At 32.8% G+C, this 27,081-nt stretch overlaps 1 protein-coding gene across 2 annotated transcripts in view; it reads left to right on the plus strand.

The window, feature by feature from the left end:
• LOC143065174 (putative ATP-dependent RNA helicase DDX23) overlaps positions 1 to 27,081 on the plus strand; it is a 57,213-nt gene that overhangs the window by 15,608 nt on the left and 14,524 nt on the right. For both annotated transcript variants that reach the window (XM_076238586.1, XM_076238587.1), the window contains 7 exons: positions 5,543 to 5,715; positions 6,448 to 6,624; positions 9,575 to 9,654; positions 10,939 to 11,164; positions 16,164 to 16,309; positions 16,593 to 16,770; positions 23,593 to 23,832. In XM_076238586.1, the coding sequence (XP_076094701.1) occupies positions 5,543 to 5,715; positions 6,448 to 6,624; positions 9,575 to 9,654; positions 10,939 to 11,164; positions 16,164 to 16,309; positions 16,593 to 16,770; positions 23,593 to 23,832 (1,220 nt within the window). The remainder of the gene's footprint in view (positions 1 to 5,542; positions 5,716 to 6,447; positions 6,625 to 9,574; positions 9,655 to 10,938; positions 11,165 to 16,163; positions 16,310 to 16,592; positions 16,771 to 23,592; positions 23,833 to 27,081) is intronic.

A 27,081-nucleotide genomic window follows, 5' to 3' on the forward strand; every position in this document is an offset into this window, starting at 1 on the left:
AAATATCAACTAGTCACACCAATGATCAAATATCAACTAGTCACACCAATGATCAAATATCAACTAGTCACACCAATGATCAAATATCAACAAGTCACACCAATGATCAAATATCAACTAGTCACACCAATGATCAAATATCAACAACTCACACCAATGATCAAATATCAATAAGTCACACCAATGATCAAATATCAACAAGTCACTACAATGATCAAATATCAACAAGTCACACCAATGATCAAATATCAACAAGTCACAACAATGATCAAATATCAACAAGTCAAACCAATGATCAAATATCAACTAGTCACACCAATGATCAAATATCAACAAGTCACACCAATGATCAAATATCAACAAGCCAGACCAATGATCAAATATAAGTTAGTCACACCAATGATCAAATATCAACTAGTCACACCAATGATCAAATATCAACAAGTCACACCAATGATCAAATATCAACAAGTCACACCAATGATCAAATATCAACAAGCCAGACCAATGATCAAATATAAGTTAGTCACACCAATGATCAAATATCAAGTAGTCACACCAATGATCAAATATCAAGTAGTCACACCAATGATCAAATATCAACAAGTCACACCAATGATCAAATATCAACTAGTCACACCAATGATCAAATATCAACAACTCACACCAATGATCAAATATCAACAAGTCACACCAATGATCAAATATCAACAAGTCACAACAATAATCAAATATCAACAAGTCACTTCAAATCAACAAGTTACACCAATGATCAAATAGCAACAAGTCACACCAATGATCAAATATCAACAAGTCACAACAATGATCAAATATCAACAAGTCACACCAATGATCAAATATCAACTAGTCACACCAATGATCAAATATCAACAAGTCACACCAATGATCAAATATCAACTAGTCACACCAATGATCAAATATCAACTAGTCACATCAATGAGCAAATATCAACTAGTCACACCAATGATCAAATATCAACAAGTCACACCAATGATCAAATATCAACAAGTCACACCAATGATCAAGTATCAACAAGTCACACCAATGATCAAATATCAGCTAGTCACACCAATGATCAAATATCAACAAGTCACACCAATGATCAAATATCAACAAGTCACACCAATGATCAAATATCAACTAGTCACACCAATGATCAAATATCAACAACTCACACCAATGATCAAATATCAACAAGTCACACCAATGATCAAATATCAATAAGTCACAACAATAATCAAATATCAACAAGTCACATCAAATCAACAAGTTACACCAATGATCAAATAGCAACAAGTCACACCAATGATCAAATATCAACAAGTCACACCAATGATCAAATATCAACAAGTCACGCCAATGATCAAATATCAACTAGTCACACCAATGATCAAATATCAACAAGTCAAACCAATGATCAAATATCAACAAGTCACACCAATGATCAAATATCAACAAGTCACACCAATGATCAAATATCAACTAGTCACACCAATGATCAAATATCAACAAGTCAAACCAATGATCAAATATCAACAAGCCGTCAAACCAATGATCAAATATCAACAAGTCACACCAATGATCAAATATCAACAAGTCACACCAATGATCAAATATCAACAAGTCACACCAATGATCAAATATCAACAAGTCACACCAATGATCAAATATCAACAAGTCACACCAATGATCAAATATCAACTAGTCACACTAATGATCAAATATCAACAAGTCACACCAATGATCAAATATCAAAAAGTCACTACAATGATCAAATATCAACAAGTCACAACAATGATCAAATATCAACAAGTCACACCAATGATCAAATATCAACAAGTCACACCAATGATCAAATATCAACTAGTCACACTAATGATCAAATATCAACAAGCCACACCAATGATCAAATATCAACAAGTCACACGATGATCAAATATCAACTAGTCACACCAATGATAAATATCAACTAGTCACACCAATGATCAAATATCAACAAGTCACACCAATGATCAAATATCAACAAGTCACAACAATGATCAAATATCAACAAGTCACACCAATGATCAAATATCAACAAGTCACACCAATGATAAATATCAACTAGTCACACCAATGATCAAATATCAACAAGCCACACCAATGATCAAATATCAACAAGTCACACGATGATCAAATATCAACTAGTCACACCAATGATAAATATCAACTAGTCACACCAAAGATCAAATATCAACAAGTTGCAACAATGATCAAATATCAACTTGTCACACCAATGATCAAATATCAACAAGTCACACCAATGATCAAATATAAATAAGTCACACCAATGATCAAATATCAACAAGTCACACCAATGATCAAATATCAATAAGTCACAACAATAATCAAATATCAACAAGTCACATCAAATCAACAAGTTACACCAATGATCAAATAGCAACAAGTCACACCAATGATCAAATATCAACAAGTCACAACAATGATCAAATATCAACAAGTCACACCAATGATCAAATATCAACAAGTCACTACAATGATCAAATATCAACTAGTCACACCAGTGATCATATATCAACAAGTCACACCAATGATCAAATATCAACAAGTCACACTAATGATCATATATCAACAAGTCACACCAATGATCAAATATCAACAAGTCACACCAATGATCAAATATCAACAAGTCACACCAATGATCAAATATCAACAAGTCACACCAATGATCAAATATCAACTAGTCACACCAATGATCAAATATCAACAAGTCACACCAATGATCAAATATCAACAAGTCACACCAATGATCAAATATCAACAAGTCACACCAATGATCAAATATCAAAAAGTCACTACAATGATCAAATATCAACAAGTCACACCAATGATCAGATATCAACAAGTCACACCAATGATCAAATATCAACAAGTCACACCAATGATCAAATATCAAATAGTCACACCAATAAGTCACACCAATGATCAAATATCAACAAGTCACACGATGATCAAATATCAACTAGTCACACCAATGATAAATATCAACTAGTCACACCAAAGATCAAATATCAACAAGTCACAACAATGATCAAATATCAACTTGTCACACCAATGATCAAATATCAACAAGTCACACCAATGATCAAATATAAATAAGTCACACCAATGATCAAATATCAACTAGTCACACCAATGATCAAATATCAACAAGTCACAAGTCACACCAATGATCAGATATCAACTAGTCACACCAATGATCAAATATCAACAAGTCACACCAATGATCAAATATCAACAAGTCACACCAATGATCAAATATCAACAAGTCACATCAATGATCAAATATCAACTAGTCACACCAGTGATCAAATATCAACAAGTTGCAACAATGATCAAATATCAACTTGTCACACCAATGATCAAATATCAACAAGTCACACCAATGATCAAATATCAACAAGCCACACCAATGATCAAATATCGACTAGTTACACCAATGATCAAATATCAACAAGTCACACCAATGATAAAATATCAACAAGTCACACCAATGATCAAATATCAACAAGTCACACCAATGATCAAATATCAACAAGTCACACCAATGATCAAATATCAACTAGTTACGCCAATGATCAAATATCAACTTGTCACGCCAATGATCAAATATCAACAAGTCACGCCAATGATCAAATATCAACAAGTCACAACAATGATCAAATATCAACAAGTCACAACAATGATCAAATATCAACAAGTCACACCAATGATCAAATATCAACAAGTCACACCAATGATCAAATATCAACAAGTCAAACCAATGATCAAATATCAACAAGTCACACCAATGATCAAATATCAACAAGTCACACCAATGATCAAATATCAACTAGTTACACCAATGATCAAATATCAACTTGTCACACCAATGATCAAATATCAACAAGTCACGCCAATGATCAAATATCAACAAGTCACAACAATGATCAAATATCAACAAGTCACAACAATGATCAAATATCAACAAGTCACACCAATGATCAAATATCAACTAGTCACACCAATGATCAAATATGAAAAAGTGACAACAATGATCAAATATCAACTAGTTACACCAATGATCAAATATCAACTAGTTACACCAATGATCAAATATCAACAAGCCACACCAATGATCAAATATCGACTAGTTACACCAATGATCAAATATCAACAAGTCACACCAATGATCAAATATCAACAAGTCACACCAATGATCAAATATCAACAAGTCACACCAATGATCAAATATCAACAAGTCACAACAATGATCAAATATCAACAAGTCACACCAATGATCAAATATCAACAAGTCACACCAATGATCAAATATCAACTAGTTACACCAATGATCAAATATCAACTTGTCACGCCAATGATCAAATATCAACAAGTCACACCAATGATCAAATATCAACAAGTCACGCCAATGATCAAATATCAACAAGTCACAAGAATGATCAAATATCAACAAGTCACACCAATGATCAAATATCAACTAGTCACACCAATGATCAAATATCAACAAGTCACACCAATGATCAAATATCAACTAGTCACACCAATGATCAAATATGAAAAAGCGACAACAATGATCAAATATCAACTAGTTACACCAATGATCAAATATCAACAAGCCACACCAATGATCAAATATCGACTAGTTACACCAATGATCAAATATCAACAAGTCACACCAATGATCAAATATCAACAAGTCACACCAATGATCAAATATCAACAAGTCACACCAATGATCAAATATCAACAAGTCACACCAATGATCAAATATCAAATCAAATATCAACAAGTCACACCAATGATCAAATATCAACAAGTCACACCAATGATCAAATATCAACAAGTCACACCAATGATCAAATATCAACTAGTTACACCAATGATCAAATATCAACTTGTCACGCCAAAGATCAAATATCAACAAGTCACAACAATGATCAAATATCAACAAGTCACACCAATGATCAAATATCAACAAGTCACACCAATGATCAAATATCAACTTGTCACGCCAATGATCAAATATCAACAAGTCACACCAATGATCAAATATCAACAAGTCACACCAATGATCAAATATCAAGTAGTCACACCAATGATCAAATATCAATTAGTCACACCAATGATCAAATATCAACAAGTCACACCAATGATCAAATATCAACTAGTCACACCAATGGTCAAATATGAAAAAGTCACAACAATGATCAAATATGAAAAAGTCATAACAATTATAAAATATGAAAAAGTCTTAACAATTATAAAATACGAAAAAGTCACAACAATGATCAAATATGAAAAAGTCACAAAAATGTCAATGATTACATATTTCTTACTTTCTGAGTTAAATAATCACAGAAACAATCATCAAATATCTTATTCTTTCTTTATGAACTTACCTCATAAACAATAATCTTTACACCCAATACTTCCTAACTTCTATATTTTACATTTATAGGGGGAGTTGATGACAGGAGAGACAGGGGATACCAAAGTTACCGTGATAGAGATCGGGAAAGAGACAGAGAAAGAGAAAGAAGGGAACGGGAAAGAGAGAGAAACAAAGATACAGATGATAAAGATAAAGTCATGGAAGAAAAAGAAAAGGATAAAGTTGTTGAAGCCATTAAGGTAAAACTAATTTATATCAAATTGACCCCTAAAAGCTGATGTTCAACTGGAAAAGTACAAAATACATATTTAAAGGGAGATAACAACAAATAAAATGAGTATAAAACTGAACAAATTTTGTATTTTTCAGAAAGATATAATATTAATACAGTAAATAAAAAAGTAAATTAGGCAGATTTTACACGATATTTTAGAAAATCAAGGAAACACTCATAATCTTTATTTCTATATCCTGAGAGTGTTTATGTAAGTAATCTCTTTGAAAAATAGTTCTTTCGTATTGATTAATTTTTTATTCACCAAAGAATGGTTCCTTGTGTTATGTAATAAATTAATGGAATTTGCAACCCTTATTCCTCAAAATAAGGACAGTCATCTTTATTTTTAACCAAATCTTGGGTGTGAATTCAGGGAAATCTTTTATGAATTTTTTAAGAACAAAAATTCTCATGTCTGTACACTATAAGCATGATAAGAGGTACAGTGATCTGACAATACCATGTACAAAAATGTATTCAAAAAACAAAAAAGAACAAAAATACAAACTACATAAAAAATGACTATTTATTTTTATCTCTAATTTATTATTTGTTTGTTTAGAACATGTATGTGATAGCAGTTGCTCTATTGTAAGTCAACAATTATCCTTTAGTCTTTCCTTTAGATAATGAATTTAATGTAATTCTTTAGTCTTTCCTTTAGATAATGCATTTACTATGTTAACTTCTGTAGGATAGGTATTTAGGCATGGCGAAAAAGAAGCGAAGAATTCGTCGATTGAATGACAGAAAGTTTGTATTTGATTGGGATGCTGGTGATGATACATCAACAGATTACAATCCATTATACAAAGAGAAACATCAAGTTCAGTTCTTTGGCAGAGGCTATGTAGCTGGTATTGATTTAAAAGTAAGTTACAATCCATTATACAAAGAGAAACATCAAGTTCAGTTCTTTGGTAGAGGCTATGTAGCTGGTATTGATTTAAAAGTAAGTTACAATCCATTATACAAAGTGAAACATCAGGTTCAGTTCTTTTACAGAGGCTATGTAGCTGGTATTGATTTAAAAGTAAGTTACAATCCATTATACAAAGAGAAACATTAAGTTCAGTTCTTTTGCAGAGGCTATGTAGCTGGTATTGATTTAAAAGTAAGTTACAATCCATTATACAAAGTGAAACATTAAGTTCAGTTCTTTGGCAGAGGCTATGTAGCTGGTATTGATTTAAAAGTAAGTTACAATCCATTATACAAAGAGAAACATTAAGTTCAGTTCTTTGGCAGAGGCTATGTAGCTGGTATTGATTTAAAAGTAAGTTACAATCCATTATACAAAGAGAAACATCAAGTTCAGTTCTTTGGTAGAGGCTATGTAGCTGGTATTGATTTAAAAGTAAGTTACAATCCATTATACAAAGAGAAACATTAAGTTCAGTTCTTTGGCAGAGGCTATGTAGCTGGTATTGATTTAAAAGTAAGTTACAATCCTTTTTATACAAAGAGAAACATCAAGTTCAGTTCTTTGGTAGAGGCTATGTAGCTGGTATTGATTTAAAAGTAAGTTACAATCCATTATACAAAGAGAAACATCAAGTTCAGTTCTTTGGTAGAGGCTATGTAGCTGGTATTGATTTAAAAGTAAGTTACAATCCATTATACAAAGTGAAACATCAGGTTCAGTTCTTTGGCCGAGGCTATGTAGCTGGTATTGATTTAAAAGTAAGTTACAATCCATTAAACAAAGAGAAACATCAGGTTCTGTTCTTTGACAGAGGCTATGTAGCTGGTATTGATTTAAAAGTAAGTTACAATCCATTATACAAAGAGAAACATCAAGTTCAGTTCTTTGGTAGAGGCTATGTAGCTGGTATTGATTTAAAAGTAAGTTACAATCCATTATACAAAGTGAAACATTAAGTTCAGTTCTTTGGCAGAGGCTATGTAGCTGGTATTGATTTAAAAGTAAGTTACAATCCATTATACAAAGAGAAACATCAAGTTCAGTTCTTTGGTAGAGGCTATGTAGCTGGTATTGATTTAAAAGTAAGTTACAATCCATTATACAAAGAGAAACATCAAGTTCAGTTCTTTGGTAGAGGCTATGTAGCTGGTATTGATTTAAAAGTAAGTTACAATCCATTATACAAAGTGAAACATCAGGTTCAGTTCTTTGGCCGAGGCTATGTAGCTGGTATTGATTTAAAAGTAAGTTACAATCCATTCAACAAAGAGAAACATCAGGTTCTGTTCTTTGACAGAGGCTATGTAGCTGGTATTGATTTAAAAGTAAGTTACAATCCATTATACAAAGAGAAACATCAAGTTCAGTTCTTTGGTAGAGGCTATGTAGCTGGTATTGATTTAAAAGTAAGTTACAATCCATTATACAAAGTGAAACATCAGGTTCAGTTCTTTGGCCGAGGCTATGTAGCTGGTATTGATTTAAAAGTAAGTTACAATCCATTAAACAAAGAGAAACATCAGGTTCTGTTCTTTGACAGAGGCTATGTAGCTGGTATTGATTTAAAAGTAAGTTACAATCCATTATACAAAGTGAAACATCAGGTTCAGTTCTTTGGCAGAGGCTATGTAGCTGGTATTGATTTAAAAGTAAGTTAAGTAACAACCATATTAAAACAATTTAGGTTATACATTGCACAGACCCCTTTATTAAGATTTTATAGTCACTTTTCTCTTAAAAAAGATATGAATGAAACAAAATGTAGGGTATATGGCAATGAGAAAGCAACAAAACAGCACAAAAAAGACATCTAAATGTGATATGTTTATTACCACTCAAAGTTCAAAGTTAAAATTGTTTCAATGACCTGAAATTTCAAAGAATTACAATACCAGGTTTCATCTGACTATCAAGGGGTATCAATTCCTCATGTTCTTTTAAAACACTTGTTAAAGTGATATGACATGACTGATAACCTTTTCTTCGTGTAATTTGCCATGATATTGTTTTGTGTTTAGGATTAATCGCTTTTACTCTTCTCAAAAGAGTGACACTTGCATGCATGTGTATTGTGTAGTTAAGGAAAATATATATTTAACTTGTTTAGAATAATTTTTTTGCAAAATTGAAGTTTTGATTTATTACCTGACTTGCAATAAAGTAAACTTGCCTTCTAGTGAGGTAAATGCTGTTTGTAGGTCAACATTTCAATTTCCATACTCAAATCTTTTGAGCTATTTATAATATTTTTACCAAAGTAGTTTTGATGATTGCCCATGGGGTTAAGAAGAAGAACCCTATTGGTATGTTGGTCAATGGAGCAAAGGTCAAGGTCACAATGGCAAATATTTGATTTCCCATCATATGACATTATTGTCAGCACACTTTACAGTTCATCACCAAAACAAACAAAACAATATTACCTAACCCAAAAGTATGCTCCTTCTACTACAATTCCATAAAGATGGCATCTCAGCTTATGCAATCTAGATTGTTGCTGAAAACTTTATGAAATAATGAAGTTTATCTATATAGAGTCCACTCAGGTGTGAAAACAGTTAAAACTGATAAGCCATCATTAGCCAGATTTCCCCATGGGACATTTGAATAGTATATTGGAGGGCCCTGTGGATTTAATACGATTCTGAGTGACTGTTTTATTGCAAGAAAAGAATGGTAATCAGAATTTAGTTTATACTGATTACCAAAAAATTGTATTATCTCACAAATGGGCATTGAAAAGATCCAATTCTTATTAATTATGAAATTCAATTTGGCAAAAGTTATGAAAGTTTTACTTGTTTTTTTAATAAGTAAGGACTGATAAAAATTACCTTTTTCAGTCCCTTGTATATGAATATGAAATGTATTTATAATCTTAATTTTCTATCTTCAGAGTCAGAAAAAAGAACAGTCCATGTTTTATGGAGATTTATTAGAAAAAAGAAGATCAGAAACTGAAAAAGAACAGGAAGAGTTAGTGTTATTATCTCTGTTGCTTCTGGAAGAACATAATTAGGGCTTATTGAAATGTTTTCTTTCCAGTTGTATTCAAAACCTTTTTACACAATTTACATAATTAACTTCATTTGGCAAGTGAAATCTTGCTTTATTCAACACTGTTTACGTGCATTCTATAAATTTATAGATCTTTTCACAAAATCTTATATCATTAAACTGTATTCAAATGCAGTTAAACAAGTTTAGAATGCATACAAAATTTCATAAAAATCTGTAATACCAGCTAATTAAACAAACTTTTGCCATAAGAAATCTTTTATTATGCAATTATTTAATGTAAGATTGAATGATATGACAAGCATTTTTGATTGTATATTTTTTTCTACCATCTGGTAAAACTTACTTTGCATTGATTGGAAAAAATAACAAACAAAAATGTAAGAATGCAAGAAATATTGATAGCTATATAGTGTATAGTGATGTTCTTATCTGTGAGTTATTCAGTTTGTTTGTTTGTCTGTTCAAATGTCCATCCTTCATGCTTATGTATCAAAGTACTGCTTGACCAAACATTTGGATTGTTTTGACATTTAGTATTGAAAAGTAATGAACAACAGTTTTCTTTGAAATGGGAATTTGATTTTTATGCCCTACATATGATAGTAGAGGGGCATTATGTTTTCTGGTCTGTGGGTGCGTTCGTTCGTCCGTCTGTTCGTTCCTCCATCTGTTCGTTTGTCTGTCTGTTCGTCCCACTTCAAGTTAAAGTTTTTGGTCAAGGTAGTTTTTGATGAAGTTGAAGTCCAATCAACTTGAAACTTTGTACACATGTTCCCTATGATATGATCTTTCTAATTTTAATGCCAAATTAGAGTTTTTTCCCCAATTTCACGGTCCAGTGAACATGGAAAATGATAGTGCAAGTGGGGCATTCGTGTACTTTGGACACATTCTTGTTTTTTCAAGATGTTAATGTATTAATGTTACACTTCACAAAATTTTGTAACCTATTTTGGACCACTACTTCCTGTTTTCAAACGCTTTGAATTACAAGTGGGGGATGCTAAGCAAAACAACTGTTCACTTACACTATTGTTTTTATTTGTTTTAAATTTATTTTCGTGACAGTTTGTAAGTGTAATTTTAGTGGTACTGTTTTCATTGACTGTCTTAGACATAGTTTTAATGATTCTTCTCAATTTCTAAATACTTGCTTTGTATCATGAAAGATAAGTTTCAACCTTCATTGGCACTATCTGTAGCAATATTTTTGACTGAGCTGCTAATTTCCATTAACAGGAAGAGGTTGAAGAATGTAGCAAAGAGGGATGCCAAACAGAAATGGGATGATCGTCACTGGAAAGACAAGCCCAGAAGTGAAATGGCTGAGAGAGACTGGCGTATTTTCAAAGAAGATTTCAATATCATGTGTAAGGGAGGAAGAATTCCAAATCCTTTCCGTAATTGGGATGAATCTGATTTGCCTACTGATCTCAAAGAGATCATTGAAAGAGTGGGCTACAAGGTTAGTTATGTAATTAGGTTTTAGGCGATCATTGAAAGAGTGGGTTACAAGGTTAGTTATGTAATTAGGTTTAAGGCTATCATTGAAAGAGTGGGTTACAAGGTTAGTTGTGTAATTAGGTTTTAGGCGATCATTGAAAGAGTGGGTTACAAGGTTAGTTGTGTAATTAGGTTTTAGGCGATTATTGAAAGAGTGGGTTACAAGGTTAGTTATGTAATTAGGTTTTAGGCGATCATTGAAAGAGTGGGTTACAAGGTTAGTTATGTAATTAGGTTTTAGGCGATCATTGAAAGAGTGGGTTACAAGGTTAGTTATGTAATTAGGTTTTAGGCGATCATTGAAAGAGTGGGTTACAAGGTTAGTTATGTAATTAGGTTTTATATCATTGAAAGAGTGGGTTACAAGGTTAGTTGTGTAATTAGGTTTTAGGCGATCATTGAAAGAGTGGGCTACAAGCTTAGTTGTATAATTAGGTTTTAGGCGATTATTGAAAGAGTGGGTTACAAGGTTAGTTGTGTAATTAGGTTTTAGGCGATCATTGAAAGAGTGGGTTACAAGGTTAGTTATGTAATTAGGTTTTAGGCGATCATTGAAAGAGTGGGTTACAAGGTTAGTTATGTAATTAGGTTTTATATCATTGAAAGAGTGGGTTACAAGGTTAGTTGTGTAATTAGGTTTTAGGCGATCATTGAAAGAGTGGGTTACAAGGTTAGTTGTGTAATTAGGTTTTATATCATTGAAAGAGTGGGTTACAATGTTAGTTGTGTAATTAGGTTTTAGGCGATCATTGAAAGAGTGGGTTACAAGGTTAGTTATGTAATTAGGTTTTATATCATTGAAAGAGTGGGTTACAAGGTTAGTTGTGTAATTAGGTTTTAGGCGATCATTGAAAGAGTGGGTTACAAGGTTAGTTATGTAATTAGGTTTAAGGCTATCATTGAAAGAGTGGGTTACAAGGTTAGTTGTGTAATTAGGTTTTAGGCGATCATTGAAAGAGTGGGCTACAAGCTTAGTTGTATAATTAGGTTTTAGGCGATTATTGAAAGAGTGGGTTACAAGGTTAGTTATGTAATTAGGTTTTAGGCGATTATTGAAAGAGTGGGTTACAAGGTTAGTTATGTAATTAGGTTTAAGGCTATCATTGAAAGAGTGGGTTACAAGGTTAGTTGTGTAATTAGGTTTTAGGCGATCATTGAAAGAGTGGGTTACAAGGTTAGTTATGTAATTAGGTTTTAGGCGATCATTGAAAGAGTGGGTTACAAGGTTAGTTATGTAATTAGGTTTTAGGCGATCATTGAAAGAGTGGGTTACAAGGTTAGTTATGTAATTAGGTTTTAGGCGATCATTGAAAGAGTGGGTTACAAGGTTAGTTATGTAATTAGGTTTTATATCATTGAAAGAGTGGGTTACAAGGTTAGTTGTGTAATTAGGTTTTAGGCGATCATTGAAAGAGTGGGCTACAAGCTTAGTTGTATAATTAGGTTTTAGGCGATTATTGAAAGAGTGGGTTACAAGGTTAGTTGTGTAATTAGGTTTTAGGCGATCATTGAAAGAGTGGGTTACAAGGTTAGTTGTGTAATTAGGTTTTAGGCGATCATTGAAAGAGTGGGTTACAAGGTTAGTTATGTAATTAGGTTTTATATCATTGAAAGAGTGGGTTACAAGGTTAGTTATGTAATTAGGTTTAAGGCTATCATTGAAAGAGTGGGTTACAAGGTTAGTTGTGTAATTAGGTTTTAGGCGATCATTGAAAGAGTGGGTTACAAGGTTAGTTGTGTAATTAGGTTTTAGGCGATCATTGAAAGAGTGGGTTACAAGGTTAGTTATGTAATTAGGTTTTATATCATTGAAAGAGTGGGTTACAAGGTTAGTTGTGTAATTAGGTTTTAGGCGATCATTGAAAGAGTGGGTTACAAGGTTAGTTATGTAATTAGGTTTAAGGCTATCATTGAAAGAGTGGGTTACAAGGTGAGTTGTGTAATTAGGTTTTAGGCGATCATTGAAAGAGTGGGCTACAAGCTTTGTTGTATAATTAGGTTTTAGGCGATTATTGAAAGAGTGGGTTACAAGGTTAGTTGTGTAATTAGGTTTTAGGCGATCATTGAAAGAGTGGGTTACAAGGTTAGTTATGTAATTAGGTTTTAGGCGATCATTGAAAGAGTGGGTTACAAGGTTAGTTATGTAATTAGGTTTTATATCATTGAAAGAGTGGGTTACAATGTTAGTTGTGTAATTAGGTTTTAGGCGATCATTGAAAGAGTGGGTTACAAGGTTAGTTGTGTAATTAGGTTTTATATCATTGAAAGAGTGGGTTACAATGTTAGTTGTGTAATTAGGTTTTAGGCGATCATTGAAAGAACGGGTTACAAGGTTAGTTATTGTCGAGCCTGCAACTTTTGTTGCAGAAAGCTCGACATAGGGATAGTGATCCGGCGGCGGCGGCGGCGGCGGCTACGGCGGCGGCTACGGCGGCGGCGTTAGCTAACTTCTTAAAAGGTTTATATTTTAGAAGGTGAAAGACCTGGATGCTTCATACTTTGTATATAGATGCCTCATGTTACGAAGTTTCCGTCAGTCACATGTCCAATGTCCTTGACCTCATTTTCATGGTTCAGTGACCACTTGAAAAAAAAGTTCAGAATTTTTGTAATGTTGAATTCTCTCTTATTATAAGTAATAGGATAACTATATTTGGTATGTGCGTACCTTGCAAGGTCCTCATGCCCGTCAGACAGTTTTCACTTGACCTCGACCTCATTTCATGGATCAGTGAACAAGGTTAAGTTTTGGTGGTCAAGTCCATATCTCAGATACTATAAGCAATAGGGCTAGTATATTTGGTGTATGGAAGGACTGTAAGGTGTACATGTCCAACTGGCAGGTGTCATCTGACCTTGACCTCATTTTCATGGTTCAGTGGTTATAGTTAAGTTTTTGTGTTTTGGTCTGTTTTTCTCATACTTTATGCAATAGGTCTACTATATTTGTTGTATGGAATGATTGTAAGGTGTACATGTCTAGCGGGCAGATGTCATCTGACCTTGACCTCATTTTCATGGTTCAGTGGTCAAAGTTAAGTTTTTAAGTTTTGGTCTTTTTATCTAATTTTATATGCCAAAGGTCAGCTATATTTGGTGTATGGAAATATATTATGATCTATATGTCAGTCCCGCAGGTTTATTTGACCATGACCTCAATTGCACGGTTCATTGCACAGTGTTAAGTTTTTGTGTTTTGGTCTATTTTTCTTAAACTATAAGTAATAGGTCAACTATATTTGTTGTATGGAACTTTTGTTAGCTGTACATGTCTGCCTGGCATGGTTCATCTGACCTTGACCTCATTTTCATGGTTCATTGGTCTTTGTTTAGCTATCTTGGTTAATGTTAAGTTTATGTGACAGTTGTAATAAAGCTTTATACTTAGGACTATCAACATAATATCAATGATTAGTAAAGAAGGCGAGACATTTCAGTGTGTGCACTCTTGTGTAATTAGGTTTTATATCATTGAAAGAGTGGGTTACAAGGTTAGTTATGTAATTAGGTTTTATATCATTGAAAGAGTGGGTTACAAGGTTAGTTATGTAATTAGGTTTTATATCATTGAAAGAGTGGGTTACAAGGTTAGTTATGTAATTAGGTTTTAGGCGATCATTGAAAGAGTGGGTTACAAGGTTAGTTATGTAATTAGGTTTTAGGCGATCATTGAAAGAGTGGGTTACAAGGTTAGTTATGTAATTAGGTTTTAGGCGATCATTGAAAGAGTGGGTTACAAGGTTAGTTATGTAATTAGGTTTTAGGCGATCATTGAAAGAGTGGGTTACAAGGTTAGTTATGTAATTAGGTTTTAGGCGATCATTGAAAGAGTGGGTTACAAGGTTAGTTATGTAATTAGGTTTTATATCATTGAAAGAGTGGGTTACAAGGTTAGTTATGTAATTAGGTTTTAGGCGATCATTGAAAGGGTGGGTTACAAGGTTAGTTATGTAATTAGGTTTTAGGCTATCATTGAAAGAGTGGGTTACAAGGTTAGTTGTGTAATTAGGTTTTAGGCGATCATTGAAAGAGTGGGTTACAAGGTTAGTTGTATAATTAGGCTTTAGGCGATCATTGAAAGAGTGGGTTACAAGGTTAATTATGTAATTAGGTTTTAGGCAATCATTGAAAGAGTGGGTTACAAGGTTAGTTGTATAATTTGGTTTTATATCATTGAAAGAGTGGGTTACAAGGTTAGTTATGTAATTAGGTTTTATATCATTGAAAGAGTGGGTTACAAGGTTAGTTATGTAATTAGGTTTTAGGCGATCATTGAAAGAGTGGGTTACAAGGTTAGTTGTGTAATTAGGTTTTAGGCGATCATTGAAAGAGTGGGTTACAAGGTTAGTTATGTAATTAGGTTTTATATCATTGAAAGAGTGGGTTACAAGGTTAGTTATGTAATTAGGTTTTATATCATTGAAAGAGTGGGTTACAAGGTTAGTTATGTAATTAGATTTTAGGCGATTATTGAAAGAGGGGGTTACAAGGTTAGTTGTGTAATTAGGTTTTAGGCGATCATTGAAAGTGGGTTACAAGGTTAGTTATGTAATAAGATTTTAGGCGATTATTGAAAGAGTGGGTTACAAGGTTAGTTATGTAATTAGGTTTTGGGCGATCATTGAAAGGGTGGGTTACAAGGTTAGTTATGTAATTAGGTTTTGGGCTATTATTGAAAGAGTGGGTTACAAGGTTAGTTATGTAATTACGTTTTGGGCTATTATTGAAAGAGTGGGTTACAAGGTTAGTTATGTAATTAGGTTTTCGGCCAGCCAATCTAGTTGTTATTTTTATTTCCTGTACTATTTACTGCAGTTATACTCTATATATATAAAGATTATCCTTTTACTTTTGACTAAAATCATTCTTTGTTTTCAATCAAAGAAACTTACATTTTATAACATTTTTGTTTCATATTTTGTACTGTGAATTCTTTTAATAATGATTATATCTGTTTATAGGAACCTACACCTATTCAAAGACAAGCCATACCTATTGGAATGCAGAACAGAGATATTATTGGTGTAGCCCAGACTGGTAGTGGAAAAACAGCTGCTTTCTTACTACCACTGCTTAAATGGATCCAGGGATTACCCAAAATTGAAAGGTAACAAAAAGTAGATTTATTTAGATAAGTATGGAAACATGTCAAGGGTATATGGAAAGTACTGTTAACACTCTCTAAGAATTCAATAGGCCACAATTTTGAATTCTTGTAGTTGTGTATAAACTATAAATCAAAGAACCCAAAGCCAACTATAAAGGTTCACATGCAAAATGAATCATTGTGTTTCATACAATATATCACAAAGTTATATTATATCAATAAAAAATATTATAACTAAAATGGATAGCTGTATTAAAGTGTTGACTTATTACAAATATTTTAGAATGGAAGATGCAGATCAGGGACCATATGCCATAATTTTATCACCCACTCGTGAACTGGCACAGCAGATTGAGGAAGAAACTATAAAATTTGCTGTACATCTTAATATAAGGACCGTAGCAGTTATTGGCGGTCTATCCAGAGAAGAACAGGGGTTTAAATTAAGACAAGGATGTGAGGTAGGAACCGTAGGATATACATATTGTTGAAAGAGCAGAACAGGGTTTTAAATAAGACAAGATGTGAGGTAGGAACCGTAGGATATACATATTGTTGAAAGAGCAGAACAGGGTTTTTAATAAGACAAGATGTGAGCTAGGAACCGTAGGATATACATATTGTTGAAAGAACAGAAAATTTTGTTTATTGACTTCCTTGGACATCTCAAAGTCAAAAGGACAAGACATTAGTATCACTTTTTTTCAAAGCTACAACACTCATAAACTGAGAATGAAAGTTTTTATACCGGGGTACCCAGGAAATTTACATGGATAGATATATTGTCGTTTTAGTTTGCATTATAGCAATATAACTACACACGGGTGACATACATGTATATCTTTGTCAACAGTTTATTTCTTGGTTGATAAAATCAAGATATTAAAAATCCTAGAATCTGAACGTTTCATAAAAAATATAGCCTGAAAATTATCCACTTCTAGTTGATGTCTTGATATGGTACACACAGTGATTGTTATAGCTAGAGTAATTTACAATTGAGTAGTTTGTTGTAAAATTAAGTATAGCATGCCAAAGCAAGTATATAGTTTTTGTCGAGCCTGCGACTTTTGTCGCAGAAAGCTTGACATAGGGATAGTGATCCAGCGGTGGAGGCGGCATTAGCTAACTTCTTAAAATGCTTTATAACTTAGAAGGAGGAAGACCTGGATGCTTCATACTTTGTATATGGATGCATCATGTTACGAAGTTTCCGTCAGTCACATGTTTTATGTCGTAGGCCTTATTTTCATGGTCTGTGACTACTTGAAAAAAAAGTTAAGATTTTTTGTAATGTTAAATTCTCTCTTATTATAAGTAGTAGGATTACTATATTTGGTATGTGCGTACCTTGCAAGGTCCTCATATCTGTTTTACTTGACCTCGACTTCTATTCATGGATCAGTGAACAAGGTTATGTTTTGGTGGTCAAGTCCATATCTCAGATACGATAAGCAATAGGTCTAGTATATTCGGTGTATGGAAGGACTGTAAGGTGTACATGTCCAACTGGTAGGGGTCATCTGACCTTGACCTCATTTTCATGGTTTAGTGGTTATAGTTAAGTTTTTTTGAGTTTTGGTCTTTTTATACAACTGCAAAAGTTGAAAATTTTTTGGTCGTATATTGGTATCACGTTGGCGTCAGTGTCGTCGTCGTCGTCGGAATACTTTTGGTTTTCGCACTATAACTTTAGTTTAAGTAAATAGAAATCCATGAAATTTAAACACAAGGTTTATGACCACAAAAGGAAGGTTGGGATTGATTTTGGAAGTTTTGGTCCCAACAGTTTAGGAATTAGGGGCCAAAAAGGGCCCAAATAAGCATTTTCTTGGTCTTCGCACTACAACTTTAGTTTAAGTTAATAGAAATCTATGAAATTTTGACACAAGGTTTATGACCACAAAAGGAAGGTTGGGATTGATTTTGGGAGTTTTGATTCTAAATGTTTAGGAATTAGGGGCCAAAAAAGGACCCAAATAAGCATTATTCTTGGTTTTCGCACAATAACTTTAGTATAAGTAAAAAGAAATCAATGAAATTTAAACACAAGGTTTATGAACACAAAAGGAAGGTTGGGATTGATTTTGGGAGTTGAGATCCCAACAGTTAAGGAATTAGGGGCCAAAAAGGGACCCAAATAAGCATTTTTCTTGGTTTTCGCACCATAACTTTAGTATAAGTAAATAGAAATTTATGAAATTTAAACACAAGGTTTATGACCGTAAAAGGAAGGTTGGGATTGATTTTGGGAGTTTTGGTCCCAACAGTTTAGGAATAAGGGCCCAAGGGGTAAAGTAAACTTTGTTTGATTTCATCAAAAATTGAATAATTGGGGTTCTTTGATATGCCGAATCTAACTGTGTATGTAGATTCTTAATTTTTGGTCCCGTTTTCAAATTGGTCTACATTAAGGTCCAAAGGGTCCAAAATTAAACTAAGTTTGATTTTAACAAAAATTGAATCCTTGGGGTTCTTTGATATGCTGAATCTAAAAATGTACTTAGATTTTTTATTATTGGCCCAGTTTTCAAGTTGGTCCAAATTAGGGTCCAAAATTAAACTTTGTTTGATTTCATCAAAATTGAATAATTGGGGTTCTTTGATATGCCGAATCTAACTGTCATGACTGTATGTAGATTCTTAACTTTTGGTCCCGTTTTCAAATTGGTCTACATTAAGGTCCAAAGGGTCCAAAATTAAACTTAGTTTGATTTTGACAAAAAATGAATCAGTTAGGTTCTTTGATATGCTGAATCTAAAAATGTACTTAGATTCTTGATTATTGGCCCAGTTTTCAAGTTGGTCCAAATCGGGGTCCAAAATTAAACTTTGTTTGATTTCATCAAAAATTGAATAAATGGGGTTCTTTGATATACCAAATCTAACTGTGTATGTAGATTCTTCATTTTTGGTCCTGTTTTCAAATTGGTCTACACTAAAGTCCAAAGGGTCCAAAATTAAACTTAGTCTGATTTTAACAAAAATTGAAATCTTGGGGTTCTTTGATATGCTGAATCCAAAAATGTACTTAGATTTTTTATTATGGGCCCAGTTTTCAAGTTGGTCCAAATCAGGATCTAAAATTATTATATTAAGTATTGTGCAATAGCAAGTCTTTTCAATTGCACAGTATTGCGCAATGGCAAGAAATATCTAATTGCACAATATTGTGAAATAGCAAATTTTTTTTTAATTAGAGTTATCTTTCTTTGTCCAGAATAGTAAGCAAGAAACATCTAATTGCAAAATATTGTGCAATAGCAAGATTTTTTTTTAATTGGAGTTATCTTTCTTTGTCCAGAATCAACTTAAATCTTTGTTATATACAATATACAATGTATATTCACTTTTTACTACCAACTGATAAATTAAAATAATCTTTACCATTCAGTGATAACAAGCAGTTTTTTTACATCTTAATATTTTATGATGTATTTAAATGAGTAGTTATTGTTAGTTTTAGTTTTTTGTTAGATTAGTTTTGGAATAAGGGAAAGGGGGATGTGATTAAAAAAATTGGGTTCAATTTTTCTCATTTGAAATTTCATAAATAAAAAAGAAAATTTCTTCAAACATTTTTTTGAGAGGATTAATATTCAACAGCATAGTGAATTGCTCTAAGAGAAAACAAAAATTTTAAGTTCATTAGAACACATTCATTCTGTGTCAGAAACCTATGCTGTGTCAACTATTTAATCACAATCCAAATTTAGAGCTGAATCCAGCTTGAATGTTGTGTCCATACTTGCCCCAACCGTTCAGGGTTCAACCTCTGCGGTCGTATAAAGCTACGCCCTGCGGAGCATCTGGTTACATTTTAATATTTTATGATGTATTTAAATGAGTAGTTACTGTTGCAAACTCATCAATTTTGGAATTAGGGAAAGGGGGATGTGAAAAAAATATTGGGGGGGGGGGTTCAATTTTTCTCATTTCAGATTTCATAAATAAAAAGAAAATTTCTTCAAACATTTTTTTGAGAGGATTAATATTCAACAGCATAGTGAATTGCTCAAAGGCAAAAGACAAATTTTAAGTTTATTAGACCACATTCATTCTGTGTCCGAAACCTATGTTGTGTCAACTATTTAATCACAATCCAAATTTAGAGCTGAATCCAGCTTGAATGTTGTGTCCATACTTGCCCCAACCGTTCAGGGTTCAACCTCTGTGGTCTTATAAAGCTGCACCCTGCGGAGCATCTGGTTTTCTAATACTATATGCAATAGGTCAACTGTATTTGGTGTACGGAAATGTTTTATGATCTATATGCCAGTCACACAGGTTTTATTTGACCTTGACCTCATTTTCACGGTTCATTGCTCAGTGTTAAGATTTTGTGTTTTGGTGTGTTTTTCTTAAACTATAAGCAATAGGTCAACTATAATTGTTGTATGGAAGAACTGTTAGCTGTACATACCTGTCTGACATGGTTCATCTGACTTTGACCTCATTTTCATGGTTCATTGGTCAATGTTTAGTTTTTATACACCCGTCGTCTTTTAGACGGGAGGTATTATGGTATACAGTTGTCCGTCCGTCTGTCCGTCCGTCTGTCCGTCCGTCCGTCGTCCACACTTCGGACAATAACTCAAAAACACTTTCACCAATTTCCATGAAACTTAAGTGAATTGTTTATATCTATTGACGTAAGCTCCCTTTTGTTTTTTTTTTAATTTCAGATTTTAAGTTTTGGATTTATGGGGCTTTATTCATAAAAAAGGGGGGATTTTCAACACTTCGGACAATAACTCAAAAAGGCTTTCACCAATGTCCATGAAACTTTGGTGAATTGTTTATATCTATTGATGTAAGCTCCCTTTCAATTTTTATAAATTTCAGATTTTAAGTTTTGGATTTATGGGGCTTTATTCATAAAAAAAGGGGGATTTTCAACACTTCGGACAATAACTCAAAAAGGCTTTCACCAATGTCCATGAAACTTTGGTGAATTGTTTATATCTATTGATGTAAGCTCCCTTTCAATTTTTATAAATTTCAGATTTTAAGTTTTGGATTTATGGGGCTTTATTCATAAAAAAAAAAGGGGGATTTTCAACACTTCGGACAATAACTCAAAAAGACTTTCACCAATGTCCATGAAACTTTGGTGAATTGTTTATATCTATTGATGTAAGCTCCCATTCAATTTTTATAAATTTCAGATTTTACATTTCCGTGTTATGAATTTTTATGCTTAAAAAAGGGGTGATTTTCCAATTTGGGACAATAACTAACACTTTCACAAAATTTTATGCAACTTTGATAAATTGTTTATATCTATTGACATAAGCTCCCTTTCCATTTTTATAAATTTTAGATTTTACGTTTTCTTAAGTAATGAATTTTTATACTTAAAAAAGGGGGATTTTATGAATCTTTGGTGAATATATTAATGTAACATCCCTTTTGATTTGTATATATATTTCTAGTTGATCATATAAATTCATTTAAAGCATAAAAGACAAGTTAAAAGAGCAACGGGCGTATCATGCGCTAAAGCGCAGCCCTTTATTTGTCATTCATTTCCAATGCACGATGATTAATCAATATTGTAGACATCGCAATATCTACAATGTTAACACAATATTGTGATAACATTGTTTACATTGTTTGAACCCTTATATATTGTTTACATTGTTGACATTGTTAACATCGCGATATATACAATCTAGAAAATATATTGTGTTTACATTGTTTACATCGCTATGTATACAATGTTAACACGATGTTGTGTCAACATCGTATACATTGTTTCAACCTTTATATATTGTTTACATCGTTGACATGGTTAACATCGTGATGTATACAATGTTAACACAATGTTGTGTCAACATCGTATAAATTATTTGAACCCTTATATATTGTTTACATCGTCGACATCATTAACATCGCAATGTATACAATGTTAACACGATGTTGTGACACAACATCGTATACATTGTTTGAACTCTTATATATTGTTGACATCGTTGATATTGTTATCATCGCGATGTATACAATGTTTACATGATATTGTGTGTTCATCGTTTACATTGTCTTAACTCTTATATATTGTTAACATTGTTGATATCGTAAACATCGTTATGTATACAACGTTAAAAAGATTTTGTGTTAACAAACTATCTTGACACTATTTTGTGTCAAATCAGAGCTATAACATCACATTTAATTAAAATATTTGTTGTTAAAAAAAACATAAAAATGCAAACTGTATATATGTATTCGACAAACTTCATTGAATAATTATTATATGAATGAATAAAAAAACTTTTTATTGATATTGTCAACATCACAATGTATACGATGTGAACGATGTGAATACAAAGGTATAGACTTGGTACACATTATTTATACCATGTTGATGATGTAAATGATGTATAAACAATATTCAAACATCACGATATAAACGATGTTAACAATGTAAACAGAAAGTTATAGAGTCAATATACAACATAAACACGATGTTGACACGATATTGTCAACATTGCGATGTATACGATGTGAACGATGTAAACACAAAGGTAAAGACTTGGTTCACAATGTCAATACGATGTTGACGATGTAAAAACGATATTGTCAACATCACGATGTATACTATGTGAACGATGTAAACAGAAAGGTATGGACTCTATATTCAACATAAACATGATGTTGACACGATATTGTAAACATTACGATGTATACGATGTGAACGATGTAAACACAAAGGTAAAGACTTGGTTCACAACATCTATACGATGTTGACGATGTAAAAACTATATTGTCAACATCACGATGTATATGATGTGAACGATGTAAACAGAAAGGTATGGACTCTATATTCAACATAAACACGATGTTGACACGATATTGTTAACATCACGATGTATACGATGTGAACGATGTAAACACAAAGATTAAGACTTGGTTCACAACATTTATACAATGTTGACAATGTAAAAACGATATTGTAAACATCACGGTGTATACGATGTCAATGATGTAAACAGAAAGTTATAGAGTCGATATACAACATAAACACGATGTTGACACGAATTGTTAACATCACGAATATACGATGTGACAAAGGTACAGAACATAAAGATAGGATACAATATTAACACAATAACGACACTATAAAGTTGACATTGCGATGTTGACAATATCGACAAAACATCGTGCACTGGACATACTTCGACAGTTGTAAGAAAATTTTATATTTAGAACTATCAACATAATATCAATGATTAGTAAAGTAGGCGAGACATTTCAGTGTGTGCACTCTTGTTTTTCTTCAGATTGTTATTGCAACCCCTGGACGTTTAATTGATGTTTTAGAGAACAGATATTTAGTACTGGCTCAGTGTACCTATGTTGTTATGGATGAAGCAGATAAAATGTTAAACATGGGTTTTGAACCTGATGTACAAAAGATACTGTCATATCTCCCAGCTTCTAACCTTAAACCAGACAATGAAGATGCTGAAGATAGTGAAAAACTGATGAAAAATTATAGTACTAAGAAAAAGTACAGACAGGTTGGTTTATAACTTTTAGGTTTAAAGGTTGTATATTCCAAATCAGGGGCAGATCCAGGCTTTTTAAAAGGTGGGTTCCAACCCAGGATAAGGAGGGGAGTAACCATATGTCCCCATTAAAAAGCATTGATAATAACAAAAAGGGTTCCAACCCCAAGATCCCCTCTTTTTCCCCTATATCTGCCACTGCAAACTGAATTTAATTTTTATGCCCCACCTACGACAGTAGAGGGGCATTATGTTTTCTGGTCTGTGCGTCCGTCTGTGCGTCGTCTGTCTGTCCCGCTTCAGGTTAAAGTTTTTTGTCAAGGTAGTTTTTATACGACCGCAAATTTTGAAAAAATTTTCGTCGTATATTGCTATCACGTTGGCGTCGGCGTCGGCGTCGTCGTCGTCGTCGTCCGGCGTCCGAATACTTTTAGTTTTCGCACTCTAACTTTAGTAAAAGTGAATGGAAATCTATGAAATTTTAACACAAGGTTTATGACCACAAAAGGAAGGTTGGTATTGATTTTGGGAGTTTTGGTCCCAACATTTTAGGAATTAGGGGCCAAAAAGGGCCCAAATAAGCATTTTCTTGGTTTTCGCACTATAACTTTAGTTTAAGTTAATAGAAATCTATGAAATTTTGACACAAGGTTTATGACCACAAAAGAACGGTTGGGATTGATTTTGGGAGTTTTGGTCTCAACAGTTTAGGAATTAGGGGCCAAAAAAGGGCCCAAATAAGCATTATTCTTGGTTTTCGCACAATAACATTAGTTTAAGTAAATAGAAATCAATGAAATTTAAACACAATGTTAATGACTACAAAAGGAAGGTTGGTATTGATTTTGGGAGTTTAGGTCCCAACAGTTTAGGAATTAGGGGCCAAAAAGGGACCCAAATAAGCATTTTTCTTGGTTTTCGCACCATAACGTTAGTATAAGTAAATAGAAATCTATGAAATTTAAACACAAGGTTTATGACCATAAAAGAAAGGTTGGGTTTGATTTTGGGAGTTTTGGTCCCAACAGAATAAGGGGCCCAAAGGGTCCAAAATTAAACTTTTGTTTGATTTCATCAAAATTGAATAATTGGGGTTCTTTGATATGCCGAATCTAACTGTCATGACTGTGTATGTAGATTCTTAACTTTTGGTCCCGTTTTCAAATTGGTCTACATTAAGGTCCGAAGGGTCCAAAATTAAACTTAGTTTGATTTTGACAAAAAATGAATCAGTTAGGTTCTTTGATATGCTGAATCTAAAAATGTACTTAGATTCTTGATTATTGGCCCAGTTTTCAAGTTGGTCCAAATCGGGGTCCAAAATTAAACTTTGTTTGATTTCATCAAAAATTGAATAAATGGGGTTCTTTGATATACCAAATCTAACTGTGTATGTAGATTCTTCATTTTTGGTCCTGTTTTCAAATTGGTCTACACTAAAGTCCAAAGGGTCCAAAATTAAACTTAGTCTGATTTTAACAAAAATTGAAATCTTGAAGTTCTTTGATATGCTGAATTCAAAAATGTACTTAGATTTTTTATTATGGGCCCAGTTTTCAAGTTGGTCCAAATCAGGATCTAAAATTATTATATTAAGTATTGTGCAATAGCAAGTCTTTTCAATTGCACAGTATTGCGCAATGGCAAGAAATATCTAATTGCACAATATTGTGAAATATCAAAAAAAAAATTAATTAGAGTTATCTTTCTTTGTCCAGAATAGTAAGCAAGAAATATCTAATTGTAAAATATTGTGCAATAGCAAGATTTTTTTTTAATTGGAGTTATCTTTCTTTGTCCAGAATCAACTTAAATCTTTGTTATATACAATATACAATGTATATTCACTTTTTACTACCAACTGATAAATTAAAATAATCTTTACCATTCAGTGATAACAAGCAGTTTTTTTACATCTTAATATTTTATGATGTATTTAAATGAGTAGTTATTGTTGCAAACTCCATTAGAAATTTTAATTGAGATTAGTTTTGGAATAAGGGAAAGGGGGATGTGATTAAAAAAATTGGGTTCAATTTTTCTCATTTGAAATTTCATAAATAAAAAAGAAAATTTCTTCAAACATTTTTTTGAGAGGATTAATATTCAACAGCATAGTGAATTGCTCTAAGAGAAACAAAAATTTTAAGTTCATTAGAACACATTCATTCTGTGTCAGAAACCTATGCTGTGTCAACTATTTAATCACAATCCAAATTTAGAGCTGAATCCAGCTTGAATGTTGTGTCCATACTTGCCCTAACCGTTCAGGGTTCAACCTCTGCGGTCGTATAAAGCTACGCCCTGCGGAGCATCTGGTTGATGAAGCTGAAGTCCAATCAACTTGAAACTTAGTACACTTGTTGCTTATGATATGATCTTTCTAATTTTAAAGCCAAATTAGTCTTTTGACCCCAATTTCACGGTGCACTGAACATGGAAAATGAAAGTGGGAGTTTCAGGTTAAAGTTTTTGGTCAAGGTAGTTTTTGATGAAGCCGAAGTCCAATCAACTTGAAACTTAGTACACTTGTTGCTTATGATATGATCTTTCTAATTTTAAAGCCAAATTAGACTTGAGACCCCAATTTCACGGTCCACTGAACATAGAAAATGAAAGGGTGAGTTTCAGGTTAAAGTTTTTGGTCAAGGTAGTTTTTGATGAAGCTGAATTCCAATCAACTTGAAACTTAGTACACTTGTTGCTTATGATATGATCTTTCTAATTTTAAAGCCAAATTAGACTTGAGACCCCAATTTCACGGTTCACTAAACATAGAAAATGAAAGTGGGAGTTTCAGGTTAAAGTTTTTGGTCAAGGTAGTTTTTGATGAAGCTGAATTCCAATCAACTTGAAACTTAGTACACTTGTTGCTTATGATATGATCTTTCTAATTTTAAAGCCAAATTAGACTTGAGACCCCAATTTCACGGTTCACTAAACATAGAAAATGAAAGTGGGAGTTTCAGGTTAAAGTTTTTGGTCAAGGTAGTTTTTGATGAAATTGAAATCCAATCAACTTGAAACTTAGTATATATGTTCCCTGTAGTATAATCTTACTAATTTTAATGCCAAATTAGATTATTACCCAATTTTTACAGTCCATGGAACATGGAAAAGGATAGTGCAAGTGGGGCATCCGTGTACTTTGGACACATTCTTGTTTACCCAATTTTACGGTCCATTGAACATGGAAAATGAGTGCGAGTGGGGCATCCGTGTACTTTGGACACATTCTGTTATGGCAAAATTATCAGCCTT

This window comes from Mytilus galloprovincialis, chromosome 2 (genome assembly GCF_965363235.1).
Source record: "Mytilus galloprovincialis chromosome 2, xbMytGall1.hap1.1, whole genome shotgun sequence".
Classification (NCBI taxonomy): domain Eukaryota; kingdom Metazoa; phylum Mollusca; class Bivalvia; order Mytilida; family Mytilidae; genus Mytilus; species Mytilus galloprovincialis.